At 59.7% G+C, this 18,121-nt stretch overlaps 1 protein-coding gene across 4 annotated transcripts; it reads left to right on the top strand.

Annotated features, from left to right (window-relative positions):
- SLC7A10 (solute carrier family 7 member 10) lies at nucleotides 1,246-18,035 on the top strand. Of its 4 annotated transcripts, none has more exons than XM_018062275.1 (11): nucleotides 1,246-1,532; nucleotides 10,700-10,904; nucleotides 13,020-13,171; nucleotides 13,655-13,780; nucleotides 13,852-14,005; nucleotides 14,721-14,844; nucleotides 14,930-15,033; nucleotides 15,374-15,470; nucleotides 15,671-15,820; nucleotides 16,399-16,576; nucleotides 16,819-17,170. In XM_018062275.1, the coding sequence occupies exons 1-11, from the start codon at nucleotides 1,382-1,384 to the stop codon at nucleotides 16,947-16,949; spliced, it is 1,572 nt and encodes a 523-aa protein (XP_017917764.1). In that variant the 5' UTR covers nucleotides 1,246-1,381; the 3' UTR covers nucleotides 16,950-17,170. The 4 variants fall into 4 exon arrangements, with proteins under 4 accessions (XP_017917764.1, XP_017917763.1, XP_017917765.1 ...); XM_018062274.1 differs by having other exon boundaries at nucleotides 1,295-1,532; nucleotides 16,869-18,035; XM_018062277.1 differs by lacking the exon at nucleotides 1,246-1,532 and adding an exon at nucleotides 6,745-6,949 and having other exon boundaries at nucleotides 16,869-18,035.

Genomic DNA, 18,121 nt, shown 5'->3' with positions numbered 1-18,121 from the left:
AGACCCCGCCCCACCCCCGTCCGCCCGTCGGAGGCCGCGGGCGGGGGGAACGCAGGTCGCCCGGCGCGGCTCATCCACATTCAGGGGACAGCGCGTCGCGGCGGCCGCCAGGAAGGGACAAAGGCTGTTCCGCCGCCGGCCGCACCGTGCCAGACTCTCCCCTCCCGCCGCCCTGGTGGCTCCCGACGCGGCCCCCCTCGTGTCTGCTCCGCCGGGCCGGGCTACGCAGTCCTGACGGCTTCCGGGAGGAGGAGGCAGCGGCAACCTCCCTTGGACTCTGCACACCCGACCCCCGCCTGTGACCCCAGAGGCCAGGGCCCCCTTCTCCGCGTCTCCGGGGCAGTTGAGCTGGCCTCGTCTCCTGGTGCTGGCTGGACTGCGCGGGGCCTTCGCCAGAGACCCGAGTTCTGGTGCACCGAGCCCGAATTCTCACCTGTGGCCAGGCGTCTGAGGATAGAACCTGCCAGGCTCAGCGCAGAGCCGGGCTGGGCGGAGAGCGAGGGAAGGTGGGGTTTTGAGCCCAAGCCCTTCCAGGCCCCCCACGAGGCACTGGGTCCCCTCTGGATGGCCGTTGAGGGCTCCAAAGTCTTCACCCCGACCCCGTCTCCCCAGACTTTTGATGGCGTGGGCTTAGGGTCTCCTGACCCCTTCGAGGGGATCCCGGACACAACCTATACCCCTCGGAGAACTGTAGCTCCTACACCCTCCACCCAGCGTCTGTCAGGAGGCCAAGGCGGCATGGGAAAGGGTTTGCACCTCGGCGCAAGCCACTCGGTCAGCTCCCTTTTCTATCCCGGGAGCTCAGCGTCCACCCGGAGAATGGGCCCAAACCTCCATCCCTCTCCTGGCACTCGCGCTCTAGGAACCCGTGCCAGGATGTAAGGGGTCCGGCAGCGCTGGCGCACAGGGGATCTCAGCACACAGACGGCTATGATGGTGGCCAGCTTCCTTCAGTCTCCTTGAGGGCAGGGACAGTCCTGCCTTTGAGCCCTGCTCCCCTACCCCCACCCCAGGAATGGCTGTAACTCAGGCAGCGGGAAGACCCACTTCTTAAGCCTTCTTGGGTCTGGGAAGTTCTTCCTAAGTCTGCCCCAAGTCCTCTCCTTCTTTCCAGGCCCGGGATGGGACGGGGAGAGCCACGGAGAGGGGGGGAGAGTTCCCTTTAAGGAAGGTGGGGGAGGGGGCTGCCGGCCGGTCTTCCTTCCGCCCCTCCCTGGCCCCCGCCGCCGGGGCTCAGGGCCCGGGCCCCGCGCCCGCGCATGCGCCCGCCTGTGGGCGCTGTCCCGGCTGCGAGGGCGGCGCGCACCGACAGCCGGACGGACAGGCGGCCGGTCGGACCGACGGGGCAGCGCGGGGAGCGGGGACGCGGCGGGACAGCGACATGGCCGGCCACACGCAGCAGCCGAGCGGGCGCGGGAACCCGGGCCCTGCGCCCTCGCCCTCCCCCGGCCGGGGTCCCGGCCCGGGCGCCTCGGAGCGGGTGGCGCTCAAGAAGGAGATCGGGCTGGTGAGCGCCTGTACCATCATCATCGGTGAGTGGGACCTGGGCGGGCGGGCGCCTGGGGCGGTGAGGCCTGAGGCGGACAGTGGCTTGGAACAAGGAGCACCACTCTCCGGGTGCGCCTAGCTGTCCACGACGGTGAACCATGGATGAAGGATGCACGCCCGCGGCACATGCGGCGTCTCCCTTCACGCAGCAGCCGCAGAGTTCCCAAGTGGCCCGAACTTCAGCGCTCTAACGAGGTGCAGGTCCCATCCACCGCTGGAATCCTCCTGCCACCCTTATTTCTTTAAACTTCTGCAGGGCAGTTTCCCTCAGTCTAATCATCTCTAACATGTGGTCCTGCCTTGAGTGCAGGAGCCTTGCCAAGTGAGCGGACACTGTAAGCTGGCCTCCTGCTAAGGCCCCCCCAGTTCTGGGTCTTGTCGCTCCAGCAGAGTTCCTACAGTGTGCAGAGTCCAGGTGCCATAGAGTGTGAATGATTTATTCTTCCAAAGCAGGAGGGACTGTGGGTAGCCTGGACAGGTAGGAACAGCCCAAAGTGGAAATGGGTTCAGAGAATGTAATTAGTGCCAAGATTTGCAGCTGGACCCTGGCGCAGGGGGGCGGATCAGCAGTGATGGGGTGGCTGAGTTGGGGTGGGCAGATCCCACCTGCAGAGAGGCTTCCTGGGCTGGGACCCCACTCTCATCTTCTCTGGCCCAGCTTCCCCACCTGAGAATGAGTGCACACATCCTGCCCACATATGGGGACTTCTGGGTAGGCAGAGGGCTCAGGGCCCAGTGAAAACAGTGGTGGGATTTTCTTCCTGCTGTCCCAAGTCATGAACACGGACACCTCAGGAACTGGCTAACCCAGACCTGTGTTCACACAAGGTGCCCCAGACACCCTTGTGGGAGGAGTCTGTTCCACCTCCAGTGTCCCGGGAGACACGGGCTGGAAGGATGAATGGAGTGGACTTCGACTGCTTTCCCTTTATCACCTGCTCATGCTTCCCATCCCCAGTCAGTGGGAGCTGCTTGTTCATCCTCGGATCCCTGGAGATGGAAAAAGCTGGGGGCTCAGGACGACAGTCTGGGGTCTTCACTTCCTCCTCCGCTGCCCGCCCCCGCCCCCGCACTGGAGCTCCTGGGCCAAGTCTGGGGTCTAGCTCTTGGTCAACCCCCACACTCACACTGAGAGTTGCCCCAGGACACAGCCCCTATGCAGGTACCCCTCTGTCTCACCCCCTTGCACCTGGAAAGGTATCTTCTAGGGGCTGATCCTGATCTGGTCTGGAGCCCTTCTTGACCTCGAGTGCCCCTGTCCGTCTGCTGAGAGGACAGGCTCCTTCCAGGGATTCAGTCAGAGTACTGGCTAGAGCTTTGCCCAGAGCTTTGCCCTGACCCACACCGTCTCCAGGAGCTGTGCCCCCAGCAAGAGGAAGCCAACACATCGTGGGTGGACCAGGGAGTCCAGAGGCTGACCAGCTACAGTGCCCAGAAGGGGCAGAGAGAGACGTGATTCTTCCTGGGCTGCCTCAGCTAAACCCAGAATCCTCGAGCATAGACCTACTCTGCCTTCTCCCTGTATCCCATCCCCACTCCCCTAAGTCAGGCAGAGGCTGCTGGCTCATCTCGCCTCCTGAGAGGGCCCTGGTGGTGATGGTGGGAGCAGATGAGGCTAACTCAGCAGGAGTTTTTCTGTGCAGCACGGGTCTGCCCTCCCAGCTTCCCCACCTCTCGTGCCATTTTTGCTGTTCAGGGCCACTGTTCCCTTGGCCTCAGACCTTGAAGACTGAGCTGGGCTTTAGGAGTGACTTAGCCAAGGGTGGCAGACTCAAAAACAGAGCCCAGATGATCTGACTGCAGCCCAGGACACTCAGGGGTGGTCCTATAACCCTACTTGGGGAGTTTTGAAGGGTTTCAGCAGGTGGGAGGCTAGCCTGGGCAGAAAACAGACAAGGGGAGAATGGACCTGTTTCAGAAGGTGACAGACGAGGCAGGTGTGGGCTGAATCACTGCACCATCATCTCCCACCCGACACCCTGAAGGTCCCCTCTTCACTGTTCCAGGGGCCACATCTCCCACGTCTTATCCCACGTTCCTGCTCTGGGGAGCCTGGTCAGAGTAAAAAATATCTTCAAAGAGTCCTATTTTAGCCTAAAAAGTCTTGAGAACTTTATAGCCTTCTTCATAATCTTTCTTGTTTGTTAGCAGCTGCTCTTCTTATCTCCAAAACTTCCAAATACTCTCCCAGAAGAACCTATAATTCTCTCCCCTTGCAGCCCCTACCTCAGGCTGAGTAGGGCTTTGGGCTGGAAAACGACTCCACCTAAAACGTGCTTAGGACCACTGAAGCAAGCACAGCTGGAGGGGAATAGGGAACCAGCCTGGAGGAAAAAGAGTCCTCTGGGGCCGGAGCTGTGCAAGACATCACTACATCCATCTATTCAGAAAACCACACCTGGCTACATTATGAAAACACGGTCTCCCTTTATCTCACATGATTGCCCACCTTGCAAGATGGGAATTTTCATACCACTTTATAGATATAGAAACTGCTGTTGAAAGTTAAATGATCCTGCTGCAAGGGGTGGACTTGCTATTTGGAACCAGAATTGGACTCCTCTCCCAGTCCAGCGTGCTTCTTCGCACTACTGTGGTGCAGGGCAAAATCAGAGCCAGATTCAGAGCCCATGATAGGGGAAGGTTGAGGATTAAGCTGGGAGCTCATCCAACCAAGATTTACTGAACTCCTCACTCTACTATAAATAGACAAACAGGTGGACAGAGAAATCTCCTGTGACTCCTCACCCCCACCCAAGGCTGTATGTACAGGATCCCTTGTCCTGACTCAGGGACCGCAAACAGCTACCTCCCCGATTCATGCCCAAGGAGGGACTGTGCCCAGGTTCAGCAGAGTGAGAACCACCTGGGTCTGCTGACCAGGCTGTCCTGGCCTCCACTGTCTCCCTTTGACCCAAATATCTGGCCTATGTTTGTGGATCAGGCTCAAGTGTGTTCTGGGGCTCTGGCGTCTCCTTTCTGAACCCCATCTCCTTAGGAGCCAGTACCTATGCATCCAGCTGTGGCCAGGTCCCTCCATTGTCTCTGGGGCTGGAGATTCTGGGCTGCTCAGGATAGCCCTCTTCAGAACCCTCGCCCACCAGCCTGTGTTTGGTTCACCATAGCCCCAGTTTGCAGATGAGGGAAGTAGGGACCTGAGGCTGCCACCAGCCCAGGGTCAGATGCTTTTGGTGTGCTCTGGAACACCCTTGGGGGCTGAGGCAGCTCCAGCCACAAGGGTGGGGCTGGCCAGCACTGGTCATGTTCATGCATCTATTCAACAGTTAGGTACCAAACAGTACAGGGCCCTGTTCTAGATGCTGGAGGCACAACAGGGAACAGGACAGACAAACCCCTATCCTCCTGGAGCTGACGTTCCAGCGTGAGAAGTCGAAGAGCAAACAAGATAAGCCAGCTGAGTGTTTAGCTGACGGGGTCATGATTACATGCTAAGGTGAGAAGATGATAGAGAGAGGTTTATAGATAGGAGATGAGTCAGGCATGGGATGGGGTCCAGTCTTTGTGGGTCTTGCAGCCATAGTAAGGACCTTGCCTCTTTTTCTTTGTCAGATGGGAGCCCGAGGAGGGCTTTGAGCAGAAGAGGGATGGCGTGGGGTGGAGTAGGACGGAATAGAACAGGATGGCATGGCATGACATGGCCTGGGGCTTACTGTGGGGGAGAGGCTGCGGGCAATAGGGGCTGAAGCCGGAAGCCCAGTCAGGAGTCACTGGGGTAAGAGATAATAGTGGGGTGATGCTAATGGAGGTGCTGAGAGGAGGTTCAGTCCTGGGCATGTCTGGAAGATTGAGCCAAAGGACTTGTGATGAACTGGATGAAGGATATGGCTGAGTAGAGTCTAGGTGATAGCGGATTGGAGCCTGAGCAGCTGGGGGCCTGGTTTGCCATTCATTGATCTGGGAAGACTGTGAGATGAGTAGGTCCAGGGAAGAGAGTTATGTCCTTCTGCTCATCAGTCTTTCATAAGGAAAGTGGGTCAGTCTGGTGGTACACACTAGCTGATTGGCAATTTCAGACATGTCTTGGAAATGTCCCTGCTCACCTCCCTGGAGTTTTGCCACAACTTCAGCGGGCACCTGTGTCCCCCAGAGGGGTCCCTGACACGTGCTCACCACCAGGACACTGGGAGGCAGCGGCTTCACCCAGAGCAATAGCAAGGCCCCCAAAGCGGGGCTCTGGCTGCTGACCCCAGGGTGTTGAGGTCCCCAGGGGCTCAGGTCTCCATAGGCCAGCTTGGGTGGCTGGGTGTCTCCAAAGTAGACAGCAATAAGGACTACCCATAAACACTTCCCAGGACCTCTGAGGTAGCAGACGGGATGAGTACGGACCCACATCACTCCCCCATCTCCCCATCTTACAGATGAGAAGGTTCAGAGAGTGGAGCAGTTGTCCACAGCCCCCCACCACAAGGGACCTAGGGTTTGAATTCAGATTTAGGGGTTCTCAACTAGTCGTTGGCCCTGCCCATGGTCCCAGGACATTTGGGACTTACCAGCAGGAATTTTGAGTTCTTCCCTGGAAATCTCACAGGTCACATCCTAATGGGGAGGTGCTGGGACTCATTGCCCAGTGCAAGGGAAGGAGGCCTGGCCCATCGCCAGTCCCTGACAGGGCCCAGGAGCCCCGGAGCTGTTCTCTGTCAGGCCAGCAGGCCAGTGTGGCAGAAGGAGGCCCCATCATAGCCATGCTCACTGAAAAGATGGGCATATGTAAGAGGACCTAGGCCCTAGGCCTTTTAGGGGGCTCAAACTCCTTATCTCAGCAGGTCAGGGCATAGTCCCTGCCCTCTGGGAACGCAGGGTCCACCCAGGATGGAAAATACAGTAATCACTTCCTGGTCATCCTCCAGGCACCATGGGAGAGGAGGAGGGGCCATATTATAGAGATCATGGTGGGAGATCAGGGAGGGCTTCCTGGAGGTGGCCAGTGAGCTGGGAAGAGACCTGCCACAGGGGAGGACAGAGGGCCCTGAGCAGGCCGTGTTTCCTCTGGCAGCTGTGCAGGACACATCCATCCTGCACAGCAGTACTTCTGCCAAAGTCAGGGTTGCCCCAGCCCTCTGCTGCCCCCCGAGCCCCATGGCCCTTCCTGGCAGAAGAGGAACCTGAGGCTTAAAGGGGGCAGCACAGGCCTGAGGTCACACAGCTGACTCCTGTTCAGGGATGGGGTGGTGGTGACAGGACCACACCGACCCCTCCCTGAATCAGACTCTGCACATTCCCCCCACACACACCCAGGGCAGCCAGCCCCTTCCACCGGCACGACCTTCGTGGTCTACCCCGGCGACCTCCATAGTCGGCCACTGCCTCCCAGAAATAGGTCAGCACGCACTGCAGCAGCCGGGGGAACAATGGCCCTTTCTTCATTCCTCCACGGAGCCGGGTAAGCCCCATCAGGCCAAACATCTTAATGTGATAAAAAACCACCCAGCTTGGGCTGAGGGAAGAGGGCCGGGAGGATACTGGAGGGGGGGCCCCTGGTCGGGGGGACTCATCCTCACCACCCGCCTGGGAGCTCTGGCCCTGCCGAGGACCCGTGGGGACTGCAGAGCAGCCGTCCCATTGGGTGGATGGGAATATGGAGGCCTCGGAACACAGATTCCTCCAGCCCATTGAGACAGCTGACCAGGTGCTCAGCAGTATCCCCCAGCCCATCCCACCTTCCATGGTCCCCACCCTTCCTCCGCTTCCTCCAGAGCAGGATCCCCCAAAGGTTGGACTTGTCCACTGTGCTTAGTCACTCAGTCATGTCCAGCTCTTTGCAACCCCATGGACCGTACCCTGCCAGGCTCCTCTGTCCGTGGGGATTCTCCAGGCAAGAATACTGGAGTGGGTTGCCATGCAACCCAGGTCTTCAGCATTGCAGGCAGATTCTTGACCAGCTGAGCCACCAGGGAAGCCCATGAATACTGGGATGGGTAGCCTATCCCTTCTCCAGGGTCTCTCCCCGACCCAGGAATTGAACCAGGGTCTCCTGCACTGCAGGAAGATTCTTGACCAGCTGAGCCACCAGGGAAGCCCAGACTTGTCCCCTGCTGCTCACCAAATCTTGCAGAGCTGATTCTGCCAGGCCTGAACATGGGGCTGAGAAGGGAGGCCTGAACCCTCCACCACCAGGAACAATAGACAGGCATCCCTTACGGCTCTGTGGTCCCTTCTCCACACCCCTAAACATCCGCTGCTGGAGGCGCACACCTCAGCAACATCCCTCCTTCTTGCCCTCTGCCCTTCACCTAGCCTTTTTGCTCCTTGCATAGCCCCATCCCACCCACATGGTACCAAGAGCAGCCAGTGGACCTCGATGGGGTTTTCTGCCACCTTCCAGCGCAGACCCGGGGCAGAGGCTGGAGGATGTCCAGGCCTGAAGGAAGAGGCCCCCAAAGACCTCAGACACCTGCTGGCACACGTGTCCCTTTGAGCCATGGGGGGGGGGGGGAGAAGTCCTGCACTGTAGCCTGAGGCCATGTGTCTAAAACAATAGCAATCTCCACCCCTGGCCCATCCCCCAGTTCCCAGCATCCAAGTCTCCAACCAGTGGGCAATGACTAGTGATATGTCCCTTTCAGATCCCAGCCTTGGGAGACGAGGTGCCAGGTGTGGCTTCCCCAAGGGCTACCCTGGTGAGGCCCTGTCAGGCTGAATTGTACAGGGTGGTGGGGGCCCCCACGGTGGGGTGAGGGCGCCGCGTGGCTCAGGGCCCTGGATGCACCCAGCTCCTTCCAAGGCCACCCAACCCCCGCTGGCTTCCAACCTCCTTGGCTTTTGGCAAATCCTGCTCCACCAGGTCCTGAGAACAGAGGCTGTACTACTGGACAGAGTGAACTCAAAGACCCTTTAGAAACCCGAGAGCCCACGGAGGCCCTGGGCCCCATGGTGAATGAAGGAGGTGGCCCTTCTCCCCTGGAGGCAAGCTGAGGGCACAGCCTACCTGGGGGGAGGCTGGGAGACAGGAATTCTTTCCTCCTTATCTGGATGTGTTTGGGGCTCCTGGGATGTGACTGGAAAGCCAAGCGGGGCATCGTGGCCGTCCAGACTGGAAATCTGTGTCGGCCGGGTGGGGGTGGGGTAGGACTGTGAACAGGGAGTCCATGCAGATGGGCAGCCCCAGCTGTGTCCTCATCCAGACCCGCCTGTGGGCCCTGCAGGTGGAGCCGGCAGACTCTGCCCTCATGGTCGGGCGCTCCCCACCTGGGCCCCAGCAGATGGGGCCATTTGTGGAGGGGCTGAGGCCCAGGTCCCAGCAGTGTGGCTTTTTATTCATGTGGCCCGTGAGTGTGTATGTGCTTGCGTGCTCAGTTGTATTCGACTCTTTGTAACCCCTTGGGCTGTAGCCTGCCAGGCTCCTCTGTCCATGGGATTTCCCAGGCAAGAATACTGGAATGGGTTGCCATTTCCATCTCCAGGGGATTTTCCTGACCCAGGGATCGAACCTGTGTCTCCTGCATTGGTGGGTGGGTTCTTTAGCAGCTGAGCCACCAGGGAAGCCCATGCCCTGTGGGTTCTGGGGTTATCTCCTCTTGGGCAGGCCCTAGTGTACATCACCAGTGATACGACTGGATTCATAAGCACAGATGATGAGGCCCAGGTCACCCAGTACATTGTCCTCTTTGCCCTAACTGCCAGGGAGCTCAGGGTTAAGTGGGCGCTCGGCATTTTGCTCATTCTGGGAGCCTGCTCTGCAGCCTGCGGCCTGGCTCTCTGAGGGTCTCCCCCTGTTCTGCTCCCAGACCCCACGAGTCAACAGAGAGCCCCACCCTGACCAGCGCCCATCCTTCCAAGACTCAAGGGTCAGTCCAGGGGCAGGCCAGGCTTTTTGTGACCCATGACCTGCCAGATTCCACTGGCACCCAAACCTAGAAAGCCAGCCACCCCCTCTGCTCCTGCCCAGAGTCCCCTTCTGGGAGGGCCGAGTGGAGACAGCTGCACCCACTTCACAGATGAGAACATTGGTCACTCACATCGGGGCACGGGTGCCATTTTGGACCTCAAGCCATTCACTCATCCCATAGTTTGCGCAACAGATGTGTATTGACGACCTACTATGTGCTGGAGGCCCTAGGTGAGGTTTCAGACAGTACACACACAATCACCCAGAGATGCAAAGACCATCTGGATGCAGCTGTGAATGAGCTGAGGCTTCCTGTACAGTACTTCACGGAATCCTCACTACAGCCCTGTCGTGCAGGCAGGACTCTGGAGGCGACCTGAGCTAGGAGAGAGTCCTGGCTTTCTGAGCCCCCAACCAGGACTTCCCACTGTGGTCCTGGGATGTGAGTAGTAACTCCTGTTTGCAGCCAGTGGCTGCTCCCAAGGGAGAGGCATCTGTGCCCAGACCCCAGGCTGAGCCAACCGAGTCCTGCCAGCCTGCCACCATCCACCCCATCCCTGAAAATGCACCAGGTCCTCCCCCTCACCCCACTGCCCTTTGCCCAGAAGCTGAACCATTTTAAGAACACCAGGAAACCAGATCTCTTCTGAGTCTGTGTCCACAGTCTGGGTTCTAGGTCAAGGAGGAGCCCAGCAGGCAAAGGGCTCTCTGACAGGGAAACAGGAGACGGAAGATAAAGAGAGTATGGAGCAGGGTCTGGAGCTGTGAAGAGGGAGGGGGAACCTTACCAGCTGGTCGAGGAGGGCTGGAGGAGGTGCCAGTCCCCAAGACACTGTGAGTTTGGATTTCGGCCAATAAGAAAGTGGCAACAGTATCATGGTCAAGGTCTTGCTTTAAGTAACCGGCTCTGCCAGCAGACCGGGAGGAAGGAGGTGGCTGGAGGCTGACAAGCCTGGAGGCCTTGGGCAGCATTGAGGGGCTGCGCTTGGGCCCTTTGGGGAGGCACCGGAGTGGCTGCCACTGCTTGGGCTTGGCCCACCTCGTGAGAGTGAGAGGCAGAGGAATTTGGAGCTGTCTGGACAGACAAAGGTGTCACTGCCCATGTCAGGGGCTGGGGAGGGGAAATGAAGTGGCCAGAGTGGGGCTTACAGGGTCTGAGGGGCCCGTGGCATCCACATGCCTCCAGGCCCCCCTCCAGGGAGCAGCCCAAGCTCCCCTCCTCACTGCAGCATCTAGAGCTGCGCAGAGAGGCTGCCTGCTGGGGGCACCCCAGACCTGACCCCTCCCTACCTTTCCCCACTACAGGAAACATCATTGGCTCGGGCATCTTCATCTCCCCCAAAGGGGTCCTAGAGCACTCTGGCTCTGTGGGTCTGGCCCTCTTCGTCTGGGTCCTGGGTGGAGGCATCACTGCCCTGGGCTCACTCTGCTATGCAGAGCTGGGAGTGGCCATCCCCAAGTCTGGCGGGGACTACGCCTATGTCACTGAGATCTTTGGGGGCCTGGCTGGGTAAGTGTGGGGCTCCAGCAGCTGGGGGTGGGGACAGCCTCTCCAGAACCTATGGCCTGCTGGGCGCTGGACCCCAGTATCCTCTTCTGCTTCTCACATCCTGGGGAGGTCATGGGAGTGGGTGGAGGGAAGGAGGGAGTGTTGGATGGCCTTCTAAGGCCAGGGTGTGTGGGGCCAGCGCCCATGCCAATCCAGCCAGACACTAGCTGGCCCCTGACCTCTCTGTGCTACCTTTTAAATAAGCCTCACCTCCCTCCCAGGTGTTTACAGGTGAGAAAGTCCTTACTATGAAAACCCCTAGATGCTGTCAGCATGCAGGCAGTGAGGGGCATGATATTCCTATTAACACTCTGCAAGAACTTTTCTTTAAATGACTTCTACTTTTCCTTTAGTCACCATGAACGTTAGCTAAGCACCTGCTGCTTGCTGAGGGCCGGGAAGCAGTGATAAAGGGGTCCGGCCCAGTCGTCAAGTTGCTTACAGTGCAAAAGGGAAACCCCTCCAATGTGATCAGGACCAGGAGGAGCCTTGCTCTGAAAGTGTAAGAGGTAGCTGCCCAGTAGCCAAGAAAATAGCTGCCCATCACCCGGAGGAGGCTGCTGGAGAAAACACGTTTGTGCTGAGGCTTGAAGGGGGAGGTGGGGATTTTTTGGCCAACCAGTGAGGAAGGATGGGGTGCACGTACAGAGGGTGGTAGCCTGGGCGCTTAAGCTGTCTTCCGCAGCCAGAAGCGAGGTCACATCCACGGCAGACACCAGGGCTTGGCGGGGACTGGGCAGCCTGTGGGTGGAGGGGAACCCAAGCTCCATCTAGCTGAGCCATGCTGAGGGCCTGAACAAAGGTCTAGGAAGATTCCAGAACCATTTAGGGGTCCAAATCGCAGGGACATGGTGGCCGGTGTGGCATGAGGGAGGGGTTTAGGGAGACTCCACTGATGGGGGTTCCTGATCAGGAGGGGGAGATTTCAGGCTGGGGTTTGTCACTTGGGTGGGGTCTTCGGCACACCTGGGAGATGCTCAGTCAGGCCTTGGGTGGGGTGTCTGGAGCACAGAGAAGTCTAGGCTGAAGAACTTAAAGGGTGGTTCTAAGCGATGTGGTCAGGGGCCTTTAAGAGAATGGAGTGTGGCAGGGCGTGCACACTCCTCTGGGTGTATCTGGGAGTGTTCTTCTCTGGGGAGGAGGTCCTCAAAGGGGCCTGGGACCCACGAAAGCAGAAGAATCATGCTGTGTGGCTGGAATACTTGAGAAGATGGGAGAGGAGGGCCCAACCCCCACCCCAGGGACACCTAACACTGAGTGGGTGGGCGGGTGGGCAGAGGGGAGCACCCAGTATGAGAGGGGGGCCAGGGTGCTAGGATGTCCCAGAAGTGAAAGGAGTGGGGCGTGGGGGGAATGTGTACAGCAAGGAGTAAGGAGGCAGGGCCACAGAGCAAAGGCCAGGACCAAGAGGAAGCCACTGAGCTTGGTGCCCCAGAGGCCACTGGTATCCTTGGATAAGGCAGTGCCCACCTTCAAGGTGGGGTGGACAGGCGTCCAGCACCCCCCCCACGGACAGGTGCTGCCCTGGGTTCAGCCAGAGCCCCCAGGAACAGGTCAGGTCTCACTCCCACATGGACACCCTGCAGAGGGGAGTTTCTGGCAGAAGGGACCTGAATCCTTCCCACCCTACCAGGGTGCTCTGCAAGGTCTGGTCCCCTGGGGCTCACAGCTCAGAGTCAGCCATCTGTAGCCACAGGGCTCTGCTGGGGACTACTTCTAGAGCCAGGACTGGAGGTCCCAGGAGAGCCCAGCCCAGCTCAGGAACAGCCTGGGGCTGAGGACCTTTTCTAAGGTATCCTTAGAAAAGGGGTGGGTTCCCTAGTCTCTCTCCACATCTGCCCAAAGACAGCCCATAGCCGTGTGTGCTGTACAATCATCTCTGTTGAAACAGTTCATCAATAGAGCAGAGACCTCAACAAGGTGGGCCCTGCCTCCCTAGACTGAAGCCGGCCTCTGGGCGCCCACAGCAGCCCTGGGTACCAGGACTCAGGGTGCAGCCCCGCTCCCCACACCTGGGCCCACTTGGCCCTGAGGGTCCCGGGAGGCCCGTCCCACTGGGGCCCTGGCTCATTCCAGCTTCCTGCTGCTCTGGAGCGCCGTGCTCATCATGTACCCCACGAGCCTGGCTGTCATCTCCATGACTTTCTCCAACTACGTACTGCAGCCGGTGTTCCCCAACTGCATCCCGCCGGCCGCCGCCTCCCGTGCACTCTCCATGGCTTGCCTGAGTGAGTGCCCAGTCGTGGGGGTGGGCAGGGCCTCTGTCCCCAGGACCCGCCCTGCAGGGAAGGACTTGGGGGTTTGCCTTTTTTTTTTTTTCCCCAATGTGGACCATTTTTAAAGTTTTTATTGAATTTGTTGCAAGATTGTTTCTGTTTTATGCTTTGGCTTTTGGGCCTGGAGGCTTGTGGGATCCTAGGTCCCCACTCAGGGATCGAACCCACACCCCTGCATTGGAAAGCCGAGCCTTAACCACTGGACCACCGGGGAAGTCCCCTGCGGGAGGACTTTGGGAGGGGGCATCCCTCCAGCTGCCAGCCCCCCGTGAAGCTGGCCTCGGCGGGGGCGGGGGGGGGGTGGCTTCTGGCACTCGGGCTGCTGCATCAGACACCCCGTCCTGCAGCCGGGGCTGGACTTGGCCGTGGCCCACCATGAGGGGCTCGGCCTCGGGTGCCTGCTCACCCACCCGCACTCCTGTCCTTCCTCTGCAGTGCTCTTGACGTGGGTGAACAGCTCGAGTGTGCGCTGGGCCACGCGCATCCAGGATGTGTTCACCGGCGGGAAGCTGCTGGCCCTCTCACTCATCATTGGCGTGGGCTTTGTCCAGATCTTCCAAGGTAGGGCCGGGCGTGGGGCTGGGCGAAGGGCCAGGGAGATGATGCTGACCCTTGGCCTCCGGACCCCCTAGGACACTTCGAGGAGCTGAGGCCCAGCAACGCCTTTGACTTCTGGATGACGCCATCCGTGGGCCACCTGGCCCTGGCCTTCCTCCAGGGCTCCTTCGCCTTCAGCGGCTGGAACTTCCTCAACTACGTCACAGAGGAGCTGGTGGACCCTCGAAAGTGAGTGAGGCATCAGCCTAGCCCTGGGAAGGGGTGGGAGAGGCGACTTCCCCACACAGGCCCGCGGTCAGCTATGGCCGGCAGGGCTGGTCATCAGCCTGGCTGCGCTGCTGATCCCCACGAGAGGCTCTGGAAAGGCAGCCGGGAGGCCTGTGTTCCAGCCTGACCCTGCTCTGTATGGTTGTGGATGAGTCACGGCCCCTCGCTGGGTCTTGGAAACACTGAGTCTCATTGTCTCCCTGTAAACGGATCCAGCTATGTGCTTGGCCAAAAAATTACACATGTGCACACAACATGGTCCCTAGAAAAGAAGCCAATGGCTCTGTCTGATGCTCGGCTGGGACCTTGACGGTGAACAGTTACAGCTGGGGCTGGGGGTGGGGGATGCTGATGGGAGTCCCCAGGGACCCTGGCCTGTGGACTGAGCTCTAAGGACACTCTGAGGAGCTTCAAAGCTGATTTTGGCTGTATGCAACGTTCTTTTCATGTGCAGACATGAGATCCGCCCCCTCCCCCAGGATATTAGTGGCTCCTCCTCCTACCAGGCTGTGCCAAGGCTGGGCTGCTGAGTGGTGGGGAGACAGACAGATTGCAGGGCTGTCCTCTCCCCTGCCCCAGGGCCCCCCAGGAGATGGGGCCAAAGCCCCGTACCACCCTGAGGCCCCACCCCAGCCCCGCAAGAACCGACGCTGACACGCTCCACCACTGTCCCCAGGAACCTACCTCGTGCCATCTTCATCTCCATCCCCCTGGTGACCTTTGTGTACACCTTCACCAATGTCGCCTACTTCACTGCCATGTCCCCCCAGGAGCTGCTGGCCTCCAATGCCGTGGCCGTGGTGAGTGGGGGCCCCCGCCTGGTCCCTGGCTCCTGCCCAGCCCCCGCCCCACCTCACGCTCCGCTTCTCTTCTGTGTCCACCCAGACCTTCGGGGAGAAGCTGCTGGGCTACTTTTCTTGGGTCATGCCCGTCTCCGTGGCACTTTCCACTTTTGGAGGGATCAATGGCTACCTGTTCACCTCCTCCAGGTGACCAAGCTGGAGGGAGGGTGGTCAGGGTGAGGCCAGGCCATCGCCCTTGTGCATGGGAGCAGTGCTGGGGGAAGGGAGATCCCGCCTGGTGGAGCCCGCCTGAAAGTGGGACGAGGAACTCCCGGGGAGCAGAGACCTGATCCCACTTCTGAGGAACAGGAAGCAGAAGGGAGGCAGGCTGGATGAGGGGAAAAACTGCCTGGTGGGGCTGCTGGAGCAGGCGGTCAGAGGTGGCAGCTCAAGAGGGCCATCAGGTCCAGAGCTGAGGTCAGGCTCTGGCCGGCAGGGAGGCCCTGGGCCAGGCTCATGGCCCCACCCATCTGTCCCCGTCCCCCAGACTGTGCTTCTCTGGAGCCCGAGAGGGGCACCTGCCCAGCCTGCTAGCCATGATCCACGTCAGACGCTGCACCCCTATTCCCGCCCTCCTCGTCTGTGTAAGTTGGGGGACCAGACTGGCAGGGAGGGAAGCCAGGGCCACGCAGCAGCCTGGGTGGTGGCAGGGGGGTGAGGCCTGGCCCTGTCGGAGGGGAGGGCCGGGCTCACCGACGTCCTGGACCGAGCTGGCCAGCCCAGGGCCCCTCCTGGGCTGACGGGAGGCAGGTGGGAGCCAGCCCTCAGCCCGGTCCTCTCCCAGTGCGGGGCCACGGCAGTCATCATGCTCGTGGGAGACACGTACACGCTCATCAACTACGTGTCCTTCATCAACTACCTCTGCTATGGTGTCACCATCCTGGGCCTGCTCGTGCTGCGCTGGAGGCGGCCGGCGCTCCACAGGCCCATCAAGGTGAGGCCGGGGAAGGACTGGCTGGCTCACGTGCCGGAAGCAGTCAGGACTACCCCTTTACCCATTTGAGCACCAGGGGCAGCGATGGCAGCAATGGGGAGGCCAGCCTTTGCCATGTGCCCGGCTCTGCCTGGGGCCCTGTGTGCACTGGCTTATTCAGTCCTTAAGCAGCCCTGTGAGGTGGGTGCTGTGAATACTCCCACTTCATGGACAGGAAAATAAGGCTAAGACACGGTCACAGAGGATTCCACGAGCCCACACAAAACAGAAGCCCCGAAAGCGAGCTAAAAGAAAAGTCCTCCCATTTGCATATCAATCCTTGAGCTGGAGAAGTAAGTGCTCAGTGCCTGAAATGTGGAACACTGAAAATCATTCACCTCCAGCCAAGTGCGAGCGGCCAGTCCACGTACAGTCACTGTGGGGAGCTCAGAGGCACTGAAGTTGACAAACCCTCAACAGTTCAGCCAACTGGGCTCCTCAGGTCTCAGCTCCCAGGAAATGGCCCGAGACCCCCAGGGTTGGGGGGTGGGCAGGAGAGCTGGGGGGGGTGTCCTGCACTGCCGCTTGCTGTCCCCCAGGTGAACCTCCTCATCCCCGTGGCGTACTTGGTCTTCTGGGCATTCCTGCTGGTCTTCAGCTTCATCTCGGAGCCCATGGTGTGTGGGGTAGGCGTTATCATCATCCTCACGGGGGTGCCCGTCTTCTTCCTGGGAGCATTCTGGAGAAGCAAACCAAAGTGTGTGCACAGACTCACAGGTGAGCTGAGCAGCTCCCCGAAGGGGCGGGGCCTGGAGATAGGATCCTCTTTGGGGTTTGCCCTAAAGCAGGGATCTCCTGGCAGCCGAGGTGGCCACACAGGGCCCAGCCACCACCAGATGTCTGCCCATGGCGTGGCTCACGTGTCTGGGTCCCGCGTGCAGAGAGCAGCTCCCTGAGGACCCCTGTCCCACGGGGTCAGACCCCAGCGTCCATGTGTTGGTCTGTCTGTCTGTCCTCAGAGTCAGTGACACGCTGGGGCCAGGAGCTGTGTTTCGTGGTCTACCCGCAGGGCTCCCCAGAGGAGGAGGAAAATGGCCCCTGCCAGCCCTCCCCACTGCCTGCCACGGACAAGCCCTTGAAGACACAATGAGACATTTGTGGAGCCTGAAGCAGCTGTTTCTGTTTACATGTTGTTTATTGAGGAGGTGTTTTTGCAAAAAAAAAAAAAAATTTTTTTCCTGGGGAAAAATAAAAAGAGCTCTGACTGTTAGAAGGGCTTGGTAAGGAAGCCCTGAAGATGTGGACTGGGTCCCCTGTCAGCACTGCCCTGCTAGCTTTTCCTGGAAAGATCTGTGCATAAAACAGGGCTGGTGGTGCACCTGTCTCAGGAACTTATTGGGCCCCCCTGGGCTGGGGGGCATGTGTGGAGCTGGCTGGAGCAGGTGGCCTGGTTGGCTCGGGAGGAGGCTCTTGACTTTTGGGGTGTTCTGATGCTTGAACCAGACACTCCTTCTTTGGGGTTGGCACCTTGGGGTCCAGGGCCAACCCTGCCCTACAGACGTGGAGGACTGAGAATTGGCTGGGTGTGCCCCTCTCCCCCAGACCCTGCTGGAGGCTCAGCCACCCAGGAGAGCCTGGGGTTCCCGCCAGAACTGCCTTTCTTCCCCTAAATCCCCACGGAGTGAGTATCAGGACTCAGTGGCCTGGCTTGGTTTACAGGTGGGGAAACTGGGGTTTTGAGATGGGATGGCTTGGGTTTGGCTGCTGTCAGTTGGTGCCTCAGCCTCTGCCCTCTGAGAAAGCATCGGGCACCATCTTCTTGGGACCTCGGGGCCTGTAAGAGATCCCATGAGCTTTCTCTACCCCGTACCTACTTTCTAAGCCTAGCATCAAGTTGACCGGGCCCACACTGACCCCACAGGCATGAGGTTGGGGGCAGAAGCCTCCTGGCCCAGCTTCTCTGGGGCCTGTGCCACCAGCGCTCACCGTGGACTAGGTCTGATGTACCCATGGCCACGTCCAGTCCAGGGACAGCTCTGGCACCCCACAGGATGAATGGAGGGAGAAGCCACAGGAAACATTCTGGGAAGCCCTGGCCCTCCTTCTTCTCTGGAAAAGGATTCCCAGAATGGAGTCGGGGTAGGCAGATGGGGACCCCCCAGGTGTATTGTGTACACTGGAGCCCTGGAGAGGGGCTCACTACTCCACCCTCTTCCCGAGTTCAACCCCCAGCAAGTCCATCTGCCCACCATGCCCACTGGGGGGGCCAGGGTGCTGACACAGGAAGCTGGCAGGGCTCCCGGGTGGGCCTCTCCATAACAA

This window comes from Capra hircus, chromosome 18, assembly GCF_001704415.2.
Source record: "Capra hircus breed San Clemente chromosome 18, ASM170441v1, whole genome shotgun sequence".
NCBI classification, from domain to species: domain Eukaryota; kingdom Metazoa; phylum Chordata; class Mammalia; order Artiodactyla; family Bovidae; genus Capra; species Capra hircus.
This window is presented reverse-complemented; position numbering and strand designations above follow the sequence as displayed.

Coding starts and splice junctions, on each gene's coding strand:
- SLC7A10 (XM_018062274.1), top strand. CDS start 1,382: ATGGCCGGCCACACGCAGCAGCCGAGCGGGCGCGGGAACCCGGGCCCT. Junction 15,471..15,670: donor TTCCCGCCCTCCTCGTCTGT/GTAAGTTGGGGG, acceptor GTCCTCTCCCAG/TGCGGGGCCACGGCAGTCAT. Junction 16,577..16,868: donor GTGTGTGCACAGACTCACAG/GTGAGCTGAGCA, acceptor GTCTACCCGCAG/GGCTCCCCAGAGGAGGAGGA.